Source organism: Marmota marmota, unplaced genomic scaffold, assembly GCF_001458135.2.
Source record: "Marmota marmota marmota unplaced genomic scaffold, marMar, whole genome shotgun sequence".
Taxonomy (NCBI): Eukaryota; Metazoa; Chordata; class Mammalia; order Rodentia; family Sciuridae; genus Marmota; species Marmota marmota.
The window spans coordinates 36,768,106-36,784,421 of NW_025999842.1; the positions used below are offsets into that span (position 1 = coordinate 36,768,106).

The 16,316-nt window shown below is 34.4% G+C and overlaps 1 protein-coding gene across 4 annotated transcripts in view; it reads right to left on the minus strand.

Annotated features, from left to right (window-relative positions):
- Window positions 1-16,316, minus strand: part of Cep85l (centrosomal protein 85 like) — a 224,309-nt gene that overhangs the window by 170,878 nt on the left and 37,115 nt on the right. For all 4 annotated transcript variants that reach the window (XR_007344303.1, XM_048794959.1, XM_048795006.1 and 1 more), the window contains one exon: window positions 943-1,084. Coding sequence is in view for 3 of the 4 variants with exons in the window: in XM_048794959.1 (XP_048650916.1) it covers window positions 943-1,003 (61 nt within the window). In the remaining variant the exon portion in view is untranslated. The remainder of the gene's footprint in view (window positions 1-942; window positions 1,085-16,316) is intronic.

Sequence of the window (16,316 nt, forward strand, 5' to 3'; positions counted from 1 at the left end):
GGGCTCCAAATTCCTCAATAGGACACCCATAGCACAAAAGTTAATAACTAGAATCAACAAATGGGACTTACTTAAGGCGTGCGTGGCGTGGGGCGGGTTCTGCAAACAGGCGGGCGCCCTTCCTCGGCTTTGCGTTTTCTGCCGCAAATAGCAGGTCCCGCAGCTCATCCTTAACCCGTCTTCTCAGTCTCGGTTCACTGCCAGACGACTGGAGGGCCTTAAATTGGTCCCGGGCTCTATCTTGTAATCCACGGCCCCTCCCTTGGGTAATGTTTCACGCCCTTCTCCTACCCTTCTGAGAGACGTGGTCCCGCCCTTGCATCACCTCGGTTGGTGATTTAATTTAATAAGGGAAAAAGAGATATAAGACAGGTATCAAAACATCTACCACACAGGAATGTATGTGAAAAAGGGTAGGGAAGTTGAAAAGGACCTGAGGGTAATTAGAATCAGGAAATGAATTTCAAGGGGAAGCGTAATGATAAACTAGTCGCCCAGTATTTCAGATAAGCAATTGAGTCAAAACGGCACCTAAGTATCAATGATAGAACCTTCCTTCTTGCCACCTACACCCTAGCATCTGCCTGCTCCTGATCAGTTTTCACCTTTTTCCTGAACTGTTCCTAAGGAAGGACCAAAAAATGAAGTATTCTATTATTTTAAAGTCTTCTCATTGAAAATATGATGATCCTACCAGTATTTAGGTACAGAATAGTTCATTTGAGTTATACTGATCGAGCATCACAGTAAGAGGCCCTTTTTGCCTTGGGGGCAATCAATCAGTGGTAAACCTGGATCCAAGTCCCTACCTCCAGAGGCTTTGAGTCCAGGACTGCTTTTCCTGTTTGAAAGTTTGCTAGCAAAGTCCTCATATTTGTAGTTTTTTCTTAAAGACGCTGCAATTGGGAAGTACCGCTTAAAACTTAATAAAGGTCAAATTACCTTTACGTGTGTATCCTCTTACCACATCTGTGTTGCAGTTTATCTGATTGCCAGAGTACATTTAGTCTTCCTCCAGTAAACTTCCAAATCATGAGATGTTGGCCAAGGGCCAAATGTTTTTGATGATAGAAAGTGACAGAAACTAGAAAGAAAAAAAAAAAAAAAAAGAATGTAGTTGTTTCATTTTTCTGATTAAAATATGTATTAGCTCACTTAATATGACACTTGAATGAGATAGGTAGTTACTAACACTATATCAAGTATACGTTTTTTTCATGGTGTATAGTTAACATAGTCATTGGGCACAGTGTTTATTAAATACCAAACTTTTTGATGCCGTTCGAAGAAATGTATGAAATATTACAGATATCTTAATCCTTTGTGAGTTTAAAATACATTCATTTGTTAATTCAAAAATTGCCAATTTCCACTCAATTCTAAACAGAGAAAAATCATTCAAGTTTTCTACATGTTTTATCAATGTGAAGGACGTTACTACACACAAAGTACATGTGAATCTGAGGCTACATAAAGTATGTCAATACCTATTACAGAGTAAGAGCAAAAAGTAAAAACATGTTACTTTTGTGGCACTTAGCAACGAAGATGAAATTGTTGTATTTCTATGATTAAACTGGGGGGATAAAGAGCTAATGCAATTAAGGTCATTGAAATAGTAAGTAAGAATATTATATAGATGAAGTGATCTGTAATTAGAAATTCATTTCAATCATATGAATTCTGAGTACTGAAATGTGCTTTCCCTACATCTATGCATCATGTATATTTGGAAAGATTCATGCTTCTCAGAATTCAATGATTAAAATTTATTATAGTACAAGATAGATAACCTAAGGACTACTATTACTAGCCCTGATATTGTAAACTGGCATATATTTTGTTGTGATATTATTTTAAGACTACAAGGAGAATATTACAAGCAAAGATTATTATTGTTGGAACTCAATCTTGGTAACAGTTCTACTAAGCAGAAGTAATACAAGTGATGAAAATAATATATGTTTATGTGTATACCTACATATATGTGATTTATATAAAACTGAATATTTGTGTATATCTACATATTTATAAGTATGGTTGCTCAGTTGAAATTTAAGTACTTAATGTTTTGGGAGGAGACTTTTTAAAGACAGAAACTAGATTGCAAGAAGAAAATAATACTAAAAACACCATATCTAATATCAAACTATATTAAACACTCTTTAAAATGTTGCACAAAAAAACATTATTTTAAAGTGAAAAATCATTCATAACTCTTAAATTTACATTTTAATCTCTGGTCTGATTCAATTGAATTATCTTATATTTATTTTTCTGATTCAAATTTATTAGATTGGGCAAACAACAACCAGAGAGGCGTGACAATGCACAGTGGCAACATTTTAAAAACAGAAGAAAATCCCATGCATAATATGGGAAAATCTCAAGAAACTTTTATATTTTTGACAATATAAAAGATCAAAAATACAACCAGAGAAATAAAATTTTGTGCTCTATATGTGTGATATGAATTGTAATGCATTCTGTGTCATATATAACAAATTAAAATTAAAAGATAAAAGATCAAAAAACTTCAAACAATATGTAGAAAAATTAAACCAAGCAATAACAATTGAAACAGTTCCTAAAGAATGGTTGCCACTACATAGAAAAATTTTATGAAAGGATTATGAAAAATTCCAACAACTAGATAATTCAGGTATATAAGTACGATGATTTACAACCTTTTCCAGATCAGAAAAAAATGACATGTAACCCCAATTTATTTGGAGTTTTTATAATCCCAAATAATCATAATAATGAAAAAATAAAACTAAGAACACTTTTTTGAAGATGGATTTGAAAATATTAATTGAATTCCTGGCAAATACAATTTAGATATACAATAGTTATTAGGAGACAGGTAGGTTATTTAACCTATCTGGGGCTCAATTCCCTCATCTGTAATTTGGGATTATAACTCTGACTACCTCATAGGACTGTTATGGGATTAAATGAGTTAATATTTGTAAAATACATAGAACAGTACATCTGTGCACCTGTATTGGGATACAGATTACCATAAAATCAAGTAATGGAATTACTTATTGGTATTTTTTCTTAATACCAATAAGAAAAAATAACAATTTTATAGACCAGATCAGTTGTAGATCATGTTTTCTAAACACGTATCAAAATAGAGTAAAGTACTTTTTAGAATCTTTTCCTGACCCTTCAGGGTTACTAATTAGTCTGGGGATTATGTGAAATAGTAAACTGTTCAGAAATCTTTCCCAAAGTGGGGAAAAGTTAATAGAAGTCTTCACTCTAGGTTGTATGCCAAACTCCCTGTGTGGATGTCTGGTTAGCTACTGGATTTGGTGTCCCTCCCAGTACTATCAAAATGAAGGGAGGAAAATTAGGGAAAATAGCTGGCTGGTAATGGCCAAGCCAAGAAGACTAGGACACCTCATCTCAAGACTCTGATTCGTATTAGGTATAGAAAATGCATTTCATCTGTACCTTTGCCTCAAGAGTTAGATTGCAATTACCAATGAGAAAGTAGGTAAGATATGGAACATTAAAGCAGCCCGTCAGCAGGTAGGAAGTTGGGGTAGGAAAAGTAGAATTCAACCAGCACATGAACTTCAAAGTACCATCAATATTTACTGGAACTGCTTAACTGATACACTTATCATAGAACTTGAGGTCACCAACTACTCAAACTCAGCCTATGAAAAGAAGTGAGCTCCCTTACAGTGAAAAGGACACAGCAATCTTGACAGTACATAAGGAGACAAATTCTTCCCTGCCTGCCTTCCTTTGAAGATACAGGAGAGGTCAAAAACGCAAATCTTGTCGTCTCCACACTTACACGTACACACAAAGCCTCCTCTCTGACCAGCACTGATGGAGAACGGAACCGTTTAAAAACTGAAAAGTCCAAAATATTGTGGAATTAGATAGAGATGTACTCAGTGGAAAATGGGGTTATCGGTAGAATACAGTGGTAGTAGTTATTGAAGAAAATAGACCTTCAAATATATATGTTCAGTAACTTGTGACATTGCACTAAACCAGTTGCATATTTTATGTAATCTTCACTGTCATATACAGTTAATATTGACTCCAGTTTAGAGATTGTGAAAAAAGGACCGAGAGAAGTGAAATAAGGATATATGGGATGTAAAGAGCTTGACTTCAAATCTGATTCATGTGACTCCAAAGCCCATGCTTTTTCCATCATGCTCTTTAACATGTTGTAAATAAAAATTATAAAATTTTTCTTCAGATGCCATGTGGGAAGGAGTTCCTAATTCTAGAATGTAGTGTTTAAGGTTCAGCTAAGATTGGAAACTGTGACATTAATCTGTGGCACTATATGATTTTGTTTAGTTGCAGCTAGTGAGTATGAAGGAGAAAGGAAGATAGATGAACAGGATTTTTGCAGTGTAGGCACTTAGGAAAGGGGGCAAAGTCCTTAACAATGTTAATAAGAGAAGGGTTGAAGTAGTGGGCACCTGAGGTGTAGCCTATCTAGAAAAAGTACTGAAATCAAGAGCAGGCTGAAATGCAAAAAGAAAGTGGAGAAAATAAGGGAGTAGACATTTCACTATCAAAGAATAAATATAATCAGTGTAAGGGAATGAACTTGGAATGATATGACTTTAGAGTGAGAGTAGGATGTTGAAGTTTAAGATTTTAGAGGTGATGCATAATATTGGACAAATTATATTGCTATCCAGTATTCGCATATTAATATGTAACAACAAATCCCATAATCTTATACAACTATGATGTACCAATAAAAATGTAGAATAAACAGAGTTCTTAAAAAAATATTTTAGAGATGGGGCAGTGGCAATATTGGAGGTATGTGTCTGAATTGCCTTTAAGAAAGACCTGATGTTCAAAGAGTGCAGTTGGCTAACAGCCTCTCTGCCTCAGCTTCTGAGTGGAGGCTGCACTTTTCCCAGAGATCCCCAACCAATGACAGTATGGTGCAGAGAGAAGACTTGGCCATTCTTTCCAATGCCGAACCTTCTAATCCTCAATCTGTGTTCTCTCCCTCATTGGGTTGCCTGAGACTTTGTGACACCTGCCTTGTAGTCGGAGCCTTCCTTTCCAATCCTGCTTCCTGCCCCTGTGGTCTTTCACAGGTTGGGTAACCAGTAAACATCTTACACTCCTCACTCCATTCTAGCATCTGCTTCCTACAGAACCCAACTGACAATCTACAAAGAAGATAAAGACATAAAAGAGTTGGGGGGGGGTTGTATTTGTTTTAAATAGGATGAAAATATTTCTGAGAGAGGACAGTATACAAGGGTAAATTCCTAGAAAGGGAGCATATGGCAACATAGACTGAGAACAAGTAAATACATAAAAAGTGCCTTAAATTTTGAACAGAAGTAGGCAAGATTTTCAAAGAATAGAAGGTCTAGGTGAGCTCAGAACTCCATTCAGGCACAAATAAAACTACCGGGAAAAGGTCCTCAAAGCTTCTGACTGGGCTGGCCTGGCAGTTACTGCCCCAATTAGAAAAAAAAAAAAATTGCCACTATCTAAAGTACTTCCAAGAGCAAATTATGAACTTGTAAAACTTATTGAGTTCATTGAGGTCAACAAGATTTTAATTAGTTATTTAAGAGTAATTAATTGGTTACAACTTCACTAAAATAATTTTAAATCATTAAGACAGTTTTTGTGATAAAAGCTTAGGCAGTAACAGAGAATTAATGCAATACATTCTGTTAACTTTGGTGAGTTTTCTTTCCAAAGAATTTTCAGCATATTGCCCACACAGTGCAAGAATGTAGAGATCTCTGGAACTGTAAATAGAATTAACCTCACTAAAATAATCCCTAGAGAGATTTGGGCTAATTTAAGGAGTAGGTCCTTTTACAAAGATATCATTGAAGGTCTGGAATTTTACAAGTATGACAACATATTCAGAAAACCAAATACAATTCTAGTAAAATCTTCAGGCTCATGAGGGACGTAATTTCTTTGGCTTTTTTTTCTGACTCAAAATAATATGTAAAAAACAGAGTGATGTTATGAAAAGTGCTCATTAATTATTCATTTAGCAATTTTTTTGTGGAGAACCTAAGTAGCATAAGAAAATTAAAACTTTAGACAAGTGTGGAAGACTAGCTACTTTACTGTAATCAGACAAATTTAATCTGTAAAATGTAGTGCCTGTATTTTAAAATAAACTTTTAAAAGATCACCTTAAAATATTGTACACTAATTTTAACATTGTAGGATCCTAAATTTTTGTTAAATATAAAAGTAGCAAAAAGCAACATAATCTTAATAAGTATATTTAATAAAACTTATGAGTAGATTAATAAATATTATAAGTTGATATTTAATTAGTCATTTATACCTAAAAATTCTAACATCAGATTGTCCCAAACACATTTTGTCCCCTATGGTTGTTACCTTAGCACCTGGGCTGGTATTTCTTTTTTTTATTGATTTTTTAATATACAATAGCGAAATGCATTATAATTCATATTACATATTTAGAGCACCATTTTTTGTATCTCCAGTTGTATACAAATTATATTCACACCAATTCGTGTCTGCATACATGTACTTTGGATAATGATGTCCATCACATTCCACCATCATTTCTAACCCCATGCCCTTTTCCCTTCCCCTCCCACACCTCTGCCCTATCTAGAGTTTGTCTATTTCTCCCATGCTTCCCCTCCCTACCCCATTATGAATCAGCCTCCTTATATCAGAGAAAACATTCAGCATTTGGTTTTTTGAGATTGTATTGCTTCACTTAGCATTATCTTCTCCAACTCCATACATTTTCCTAAAAATGTCATGATTTTATTCTCTTTTATTGCTGAGTAATATCCCATTGTGTATATATGTCACATTTTCTTCCCTTCATCTACTGAAGGACATCTAGGTTGGTTCCATAGTTTAGCTATTGTGAATTGTGCTGCCATAAACACTGGTGTGACTGTGTTCCTGTAGTATGTTGTTTTTAAGTCCTTTGGGTATAGACCAAGGAGAGGGATAGCTGGGCCAAATGGTGGTTTCACTTCCCAGTTTTCCAAGGAATCTCCATACTGCTTTCCATATTGGCTGCACCAGTTTGCGGTCCCACCAGCAGTCTATGAGTGTGCCTTCTTCCCCACATCCTTGCCAACCCTTATTGTTATTTGTCTTCATAATAGCTGACATTCTGACTGGAGTAAGATGGTATCTTAGAGTAGTTTTGATTTGCATTTCTTTGATTGCTAGAGATGATGAGCACTTTTTCATGTATTTGTTGACTGATTATATATATCATCTTCTGAGAAGTGTCTATTCAGGTCCTTGGCCCATTTATTGATTGTGTTATTTGGGGATTTTTTTTTTTTTTTTTTGGTGTTTAGCTTTTTGAGTTCTTTATATACCCTAGAGATTAGTGCTCTATCTGATGTGTGAGGGGTAAAAATTTGCTCCCAAGATTTAAATTGTCTATTCACCTCACATATTGTTGTGAGAAGAAACTTTTTAGTTTGAGTCTATCCTACTTATTGATTCTTGATTTTTAACTCTTGTGCCATAGGAGTCTTATTAAGGGAGTTGGGGCCTAATCCCACATGATGGAGATGAGGACCTACTTTTTCTTCTATTAGATGCAGGGTCTCTGGTTTAATTCCTAGGTCCTTGATCCACTTTGAGTTGAGTTTTGTGTGTGGTGAGGAATAGGGGTTTAATTTCATTTTGTTGCATATGGGTTTCCAGTTTTCCCAGCATTTGTTGAAGAGGCTATCTTTTCGTCAATGTATATTTTTGGCACCTTTGTCTAATATAAGATAATTGTAAATTTTGTGTCTCTGTGTCCTCTGTTCTGTACCATTGGTCTACCAGTCTGTTTTGGTGTCAATACCATGCCATTTTTGTTACTATTGCTCTGTAGTATAGTTTAAGGTCTGGTATAATGATGCCACCTGCTTTGCTCTTCCTGCTAAGGATTGCTTTTATTCTGGGTCTCTTATTTTTCCAGATGAATTTCATGACTGCTTATTTCTATGAGGAATGCCATTGGGATTTTGATCTGTATAGTCCTTTGGTAGTACGGTCAGTTTGATAGTATTAATTCTGCCTATCCAAGAGCAAGGTAGATCTTTCCATCTTCTAAGGTGGACTTTGATTTCTTTCTTTAGGGTTCCATAGTTTCATTGTAGAGGTCTTTCACCTCTTTCATTAAGTTGATTTCCTAGTATTTTTTTTTTTTGAGGCTATTGTAAATGAGGTAGTTTTCCTTGCTTCCCTTTCAAAGGATTTGTCACTGATATACAGAAATGCCTTTGATTTATGGGTATTGATTTTATATCCTGCTATTTTGCTGAATTAATTTAATAATTCTAGAAGTTCTCTGGTGGAACTTTTAGGGTCTCCTAGGTATAGAATCATAACATCAGCACATAGTGCTAATCTGAGTTCTTCTTTTCTTATGTTTATCCCTTTAATTTCTTTCATCTAATTGCTCTGGCCAGTGTTTCAAGAACTATGTTAAACAGAAGTGGTGAAAGAGGGCATCCCTGTCTTATTCCAGTTTTTAGGGGAATGCTTTCAATTTTTCTCCATTTAGAATGATGTTGGCCTGGGGCTTAGTGTAGATAGCCTTTACAATGTTGAGATGAAGGGGTGTTGTATTTTCTCAAATGCTTTTTCTGCATCTATTGAGATGATCATATGATTCTTATCTTTAAGTCTATTGATGTGATGAATTACATTTATTGATTTCCATATGTTGAATCAAGTGGGATGAACCCCACTTGATCATGGTGCATAATCTTTTTGATACGTTTTTGTATTTGATTTGCCAGAATTTTGCTAAGAATTTTTGCATCTATGTTCATTAGAGATATTGGTCTGAAGTTTTCTTTCTTTTATGTGTCTTTGTCTGGTTTTATAATCAGGGTGATATTGGCCTCATAGAATGAGCTTGGAAGTGCACCCTCTTTTTCTATTTCCTGAAATAAATTGAAGAGTATTGGTATTAGTTCTTCTTTAAAGGTCTTGTAGAACTTGGCTATGTATCCATCCAGTCCTGAACTTTTCTTTGTTGGGAGATTTCTGATGGTGTCTTCTATTTCATCGCTTGATATTGGTCTGTTTAAATTGTGTATATCTTCCTGACTCAATCTGGGCAGATCATATGACTTAAGAAATTTTTAGATGCCTTCGATATTTTCTATTTTATTGGAGTACAAGTTTTCAAAATAATTTCTAATTATCTTCTGTATTTCTGTGGTGTCTGTTGTGATATTACCTTTTTCATCACGTATGTTAATAATTTGAGTTTTCTCTCTCCTCTTCATTAGCATAGCTAAGAGTCTGTCAATTTTATTTATTTTTTCAAAGAACCAACTTTTTGTTTTGTCAATTTTTTCAATTGTTTCTTTTGTTTCAACTTCATTTATTTCAGCTCTAAGTTTAATTATTTCCTGTATTCTACTGCTTTTAGTATTTATTTGTTCTTCTTTGTCTAGGGCTTTGAGTTGTAATGTTAAGTTATTTATTTGTTGACTTTTTCTTCTTTTAAGGAATGAACTCCATGCAATGAACTTTCCTCTTAGTACTGCTTTCATAGTGTCCAAGAGATTTCGATATGTTGTGTCCATGTTCTTGTTTACCTCTAAGAATTTTTTTTAATCTCCTCCTTGATGTCTTTTGCAACCCATTGTTCATTCAGTAGAACGTAATTTAGTCTCCAGGTGTTGGAGTAATTTTTATTTTTTAATTGATTTCTAATTTCATTCCATTATGATCAGATAAAATGCAGGGTAGTATCTCTACTTTTTTGTATTTGCTAAAAGATGCTTAATGGCATATTATATGGACCCATGTGCTGCTGAGAAGAAAGTGTATTCACTTGTCGAAGAATAAAATATTCTATATATGTCAGTTAACTCTAAGTTATTGATTGTATTATTGAGATCTATAGTTTCTTTTTTCAACTTTTGTCTGAAAGATCTATCCAGTGGTGAGAGAGTGTGTGTTAAAGTCACCCAAGATTATTGTGTTGTTGTCAACTTGACTCTTGAACTTGAAAAGGATTGTTTGATGAACATAGATGCTTCATTGTTTGTCCCAAACACATTTTTGAAGATGTGTTTTAGAAAAAAATGTGTTTTACTTTATTTGGACAAATATAGACTAAATTAAAAATTAACTAAAATTGATCTTTAGACAGGTTTGGTTGCATGTGCCTGCAATCGCAGCACTCAGGAGGCTGAGACAGGAGAATCTCAAGTTCAAGTCCAGCCTGGGCACTTAGCAAGATGCAGTCTCAACAACAACAACAAAAAAAATGGCCTGTGTTTTCCCATAGTCAAGGTATTTCTTAAGTATGTCTAATATTTCGTAATGTTAGGTTATGGTGTCTATTTTTTTAACTTACTCCCTAAAAGTGATTTCAGAAATAATAACTTTATAGATTTTTTCTACAAATGCAAAAGACTTAAATGTTATTTTAAAACATGATAGAATAACCAATCTATAGATTCATTATAGTAATTGAGACTTTTTTTTTAACATTTGGTACACCTCGAATCACCAGGTACTGAACTGAAAAATAAAAACACGAAGAGCCACCTGTCTATCAAGTAGGTTCATTATCATAAGTGCCCTCAGAGAACAAAATGAAGTAACAAGGAACAAAGCATCTGAGATTAATTTACACATACATATACTATGAATGATAACAAAATAAAAGAAATTACAAAAGATCCATATATATATAACGTATAGATGAATTTATATAATACTTTGATAACTGGCATATTCTAAAAATCTAGAATTAGTATTTAAGATAATTAATTAAGTTTTTTGCCATTATACATAATCTCCTAATGAAATTATAGAGCAAACTTTAGCTTGAGTGAAGTTAGGCAAGTTATTTATACTGTGAAAGTTAACTAAAAAACAACTTTTCAATTAAGACCAAAAAGCATGATGGTTAGCATTTATTTTCAGAATCTAAGGAAGGTCTATGATTTCAGCAGGAAAGAGCTATAGTGACACTAGGAAAAAGGGGAGCATTTGATCAGCATTGGTGGGTAGCAGGAGAATTTGTCTCTGCAGTTGTCTGGGTGCTGCTGCCTGTTTCACTCTCCCTTGAAGGTCAGTCTGGTTCTGGCCTAGGCCCAACATCTGAGTTTCAGCTCACAGCAGGCTTAGGAGAACAGTGCAGGCTGGAACATCTAATCCCACCCTGGCTTGCCCTAAAATGGCCCCAAATCTGCTTGGCTCCTGAATCTGCTGCAGGATTAACTCCCTGAAGCTGTTTTCCAGAAAATTATAGAAGAGCAATGCTGCATTTGCTTCAGTTTTGATTGGGGTTTTATCACATTATTTTTTTTTAAGAATTTTCCATCTTCCCACATACCAACTTTTAAAACAGATGGCTTAAAATGTCTTAGAGGAAATGAGTTGTGGCAAGCAGATGAGCATGTGCATCTTTGGGTTTCCGTGGCAAAGGTAATTATCACCCCTTAAGTATCTACCTGCTAACATGAAGCTGGGTCTGGCCACAGGAGTTTTTATGTTGCCTTCTCATCCAGGAGTTTATGATGAATTTCCTTAAGATGGTTTGATTGTATATATACAGGCATTTGGCTGTGGGTATAACCTCCATAAGAGGGAAACCTTGTAGACTGCAAGGTCTGCTGAGGTGACTGCCAGCCTCCCCGGAGAAGGTGTCAGCTGAAGGAGACTCCTCAAGGGAAAGCCACCATGGAGTTCACAAGCCTTGATCCCTTTTCAAATGCTGGCAAAAGGCCAGACTCAGAGGATTGCTACAGGGAGTAGCTGAGTGAGTTGGCAGATTGCCAAGAGAAGGGCTGTACTGTCATTTATAAGGTAATAGTTTGTGTGGACTCCCTGTAACTCATCCTGCCACTTACCCAAACTCGGGGTTTCTGGGGGAAAAAAGAGCCAGATTGCTCTCCTATTAGAAAAAAAAAAAAAACATAAACAAACACTAGACTTAGATTTGTGGGATTTATATGGAATGTGTGTCTGAAATACTTCAGTGTCTATTTCAGCATTGCCTTTGCATGATTGCATGTCCAAAGCACAAACTTTTCCTGAGTCTTTGGAGACTTTCTGTTCCCATGTTGCCTTTCAGGTCCCTCATCCCAACATACTCAGGGACTTTGTATTGCTGTCTTTAACTGCCTTATTAACTCCCACCATGAGTCCTCTGAATCTGGTTTTCTTAAATATCAGGAGAATGTCACTTAAAGTGAAAGGTGTCAAAATATTCAAGTAAAAAATGAATATTGATAAACTGAGTAAAATATAATCACCATATGATATCATTTTCAAATCTTCTTTTAGTTTAATACTTCTTTTAGTTTAATACTTTAAACTTTAAAAATAGTTTATATTTATTGTTATGGTATATTAATGCATTCAAGAGTCTATTATAATTTATATCCAGAGTACTTTTTCTTGTTCCTTGAGAAAACAATTTTAAAAAGGTGTCTTAAAAATGGTTTATAAGTACATTCTGATGGGGTTTATTATTAATTTTCTTTTAAAGTTAAAAGGGAAGTTACTTATACAAGGAAATTTTGCTGATTTATGATTTATAAAATTTTAACCCTACTCCAGAAAACTATTAATAAAATTTAGAATCATTATGATTATGTTAAAATGTTTAGGTTTGACACATTAATGAACTAAAATCTGGATGCAGAAATTATTTTATATCTTTACTTTGATTATTAAAATGTAAAAAAAAAAGTAAAATACTATGAGATTCTTAATATCTAACAATATGATGTTATTAATAGTAACATTATTTGTTGACTTAATAAGTATATTTAGTTTTATAGAAGCAATAAAATATTTTTATACACAATATTCAGAAAAAAATTTATATACAAAATTCAGAAAGCAATCCTAAGTGAGAGAGACACTGGAGTCTCTCTACAGCGATTGTGTTAAAGGTCAATACTAAAACTACTATTGTACCATGAAATGACTTTTTAAATTCAAAATTGGCAGAATTGCAACAGATAAATGCAAAGGATGAAGTGCTGGCACCAGAGACTCAGGATTGGACATCAAATGGGATCATTGTAATACAAGCTCATACAGCCATTGAGTTTGTGGGATGTGTTTTGTTTTGTTTTATTTTGTACTAGAAATTGAACTCACAGGCACTTTACCACTGAGCAACATCCCCCAGCCCTTTTTATTTTTAATTTCTGAGATAAGTCCTTGATAAGTTACTTAGTACCTCACTAAGTTACTGAGACTGGCCTTTAACTTATGATCCTCCTGCCTCAGCCTCCTGATCATACAGCCATGTGTGAAGTTAATATGATCATGTTTGAAGAATGCTTCATAATTCAGGTAATCTCATCTTTCTATGAAGGACAAAATAATTCACACAAGGAACTAGAATAAATGATAAGGTAGTATTGAATGATGAGTACTATGCAAAGAACTTTGCATGGGCTGACCTGTTTCAACTTCAAACAACCTGATAAAGAACAGTAGGAGAGGGCTGGGGATGTGGCTCAAGCGGTAGCGCGCTCGCCTGGCATGCGTGCGGCCCGGGTTCGATCCTCAGAACCACATACAAACAAAGATGTTGTGTCCGCCGAGAACTAAAATAAATAAATNGACTGGAGGATCACAAGTTTGAGGCCAGACTTATCAACTTAGCAAGCCCCTAAGCAACTTAGACAGATCCTGTCTCAAAACAATAAATAAACAAGGACTGGGGATGTGGTTTGGTGCTTAAGCTCCCTGTACAAAAAAAAAAGAAAAAGAAAGAAAGAAAATAAAAGAAAGAATGGTAGGAACTGTTACTATCTTCATTTTATAGATGAAGAAACTGAGGCACAGAAATGTCTGAAGAGATGTGGTTAGCAAGTAGCAGAGCAGGAATTCAAAGAGCTCTACCTGACTCTAAAACCTGAGCTCTTTAATATTAACTATACTATAGCATAAAAAATTCAATTTCATTAACAAGCAAAGATTTAATAACATACAAACATACCGAAATGGAAATGCAAAAGAATGACAAACATCAAATTCCAGTTGTCTCTGAATAGGAAGGAGAAGAGGACATTGGAATTGAAGGAGTATGCAGATTTCAATATACGTAAAATTTTATTTTAATTAAATTAATGAAAATTTAGAAATTTGTTAAGATTTGGTAAGCCAAGTCCATAGGTTATACAATTTTTTCTTCAATACTTTTCTGCATGCTTAAAATAGTCATACTAAAAAATTAAAGTAAACTGATATCACCCCATTTCATTCATATGAAAGTTTGCATTTTTAGGAAATAATTCTGATGACGGTTGAAAGAAACTGACACACTCATATATTTTTGATGATATAAACTGGTTCAACTCCCTTAGAAAGCAGTTTAACAAAATATATCATTTAAAACCATAAAAAAATCACATTATTTGGTTCAGTAATTTTCCCTTGGAAATTCTATCTGATAGAAAAAAATATCAAAATATAATACAGAGGTTGGGCTTGTGGTTCAGTGGTAGAACACTTGGCTAGCAAATGTGAGGCACTGGGTTCGATCCTCAGCACCATGAAAAATAATAAAATAAAATAAAGGTATTGTGTCCATCTACAACTAAAAAACATTTTTAAAAATATATAATACACATACTCGCAGAGATGCACTGAAAACTATATATTGTATATGCATAAAGATGTCAAATACAATTTTCTGCTAGTGTAATATAATCTAAAAGTTTAACTATAAAGAAATAGTCAATATTTTGCAGCCTTTATAACTGTCAGAGTCTTTATAACAACTTGAGTAATGGTTGTGATGTAACATTAACTGAAAAAAAATCAGGATATGAAACTGCATGTCCTCTAAGATTAAGTCAATGAGAAAGTAAGCATAGAAAAATTCATGAAGAAATATCCTAAAGCAAGGAGTCCAGTATTTATATTAAGATAATGAGATTAAATTTTTTACTTCTCTCTTTGATAATATTGATCTGCCATATTGTCTTTGAAATGTAAAATTATCATACAGCACAAATCTTGCTTTGGAAACAGTGAGACACATCTGAAAGTAAACTTGAATACAAACTTAGAATTCAAAGAGTTCTAAGAAAAGTTGGAAACAATACACAAATCAGTGCTGAAGTGACAGGAAAATCCATCAAGCTGGGGGCAACAGGAATGCTTCATGAGGAGAGGACATCAGTGTGCTTCAACAGTTGGCAGAGCAGGGTAAAAACTAGGTGGAGACTAGGACAGGGGTGAGAGAAGGGGACATGCAAGCTGCAAAGTGGAAAGATCTAAGATGTTCTCAGGAAATAGCACTGCATGTCATGGAATATGTTATTTCCAGTTTTTATCTTCTGATTTTTTTTTTTCAGAAAATGTAGTGGCTTTAAAGTTTTCACAGTTGAATTAATTCTACAAAACAACTGCTTGTAGAATCATAGCAACATAATTATGAGTTGTGCTTCTGATTCTAAATCTTTTATCTAAAAATAATGGCAATGACTACATCTTGGGAAAACAAAGCCGTTACCTATTCTTGTGCTCCAGCTATCTTGGTAGTTACTTACTGGAAAATGGATCACAAGTTAAATAACTATGTTTTTTTAGAACACTGTTTGTCACTCTTACCTTAAGTGAGTTGATTAATAAAATAATTTTAAAAATTTCAGCCTATAGGCATTCTCTAAATTGTGAATATAACTTAGACAAAATTCTTTACCATAACACAAGCCTGCCTGAGCTCCCCACAAGGCACAGCCCCAGCATTCCTGGAAGCCCAGACCGTTCCTTTAGGGAGTATATTTTCATGTACAAAAAGAAGAGGCAGGCAGGTGGCTGAGATGTAGGAAGATAGAGGAAGGATGTTAGGAAAGTCTCAGCCTTGATATACTTCACTGCCTCTACCGTGTACCATCTGCTCATAGTCCAGCTTCCTCGGGTTAGATAAATATTTCTTGAATAATATATGAATTAACAGGATGAATGATGATAGCTGTCATTTATCAAATGATTACTCTGTGCTGGGAGTTTACATCCATTACCTTTAATTGTCATTAAGAATCCTGCTGAGTCTGTAACTCAAGTGCCAGGGAACTGAGGTTCTTCAATTGATTCTGGTTTTTTAATCCTTTAAGATCAGGGTAAAATATAACTTTCCCGTTGTCATCTCAACTGCTGGTGAAAAATCTACTGTTTCTTCCCACATCTCCAGCTTTCCTTCTTTGCTTCACATTCTTTTTACTTAGCAGGCCAAATTCTCCATTTGTCCTCACCTCTCCCTGTGTTTGCTTTCTTTTTTTTTTTTTTTTTTTTTTTTTTTTTCATTTTTTAACAATCCTTTTTTA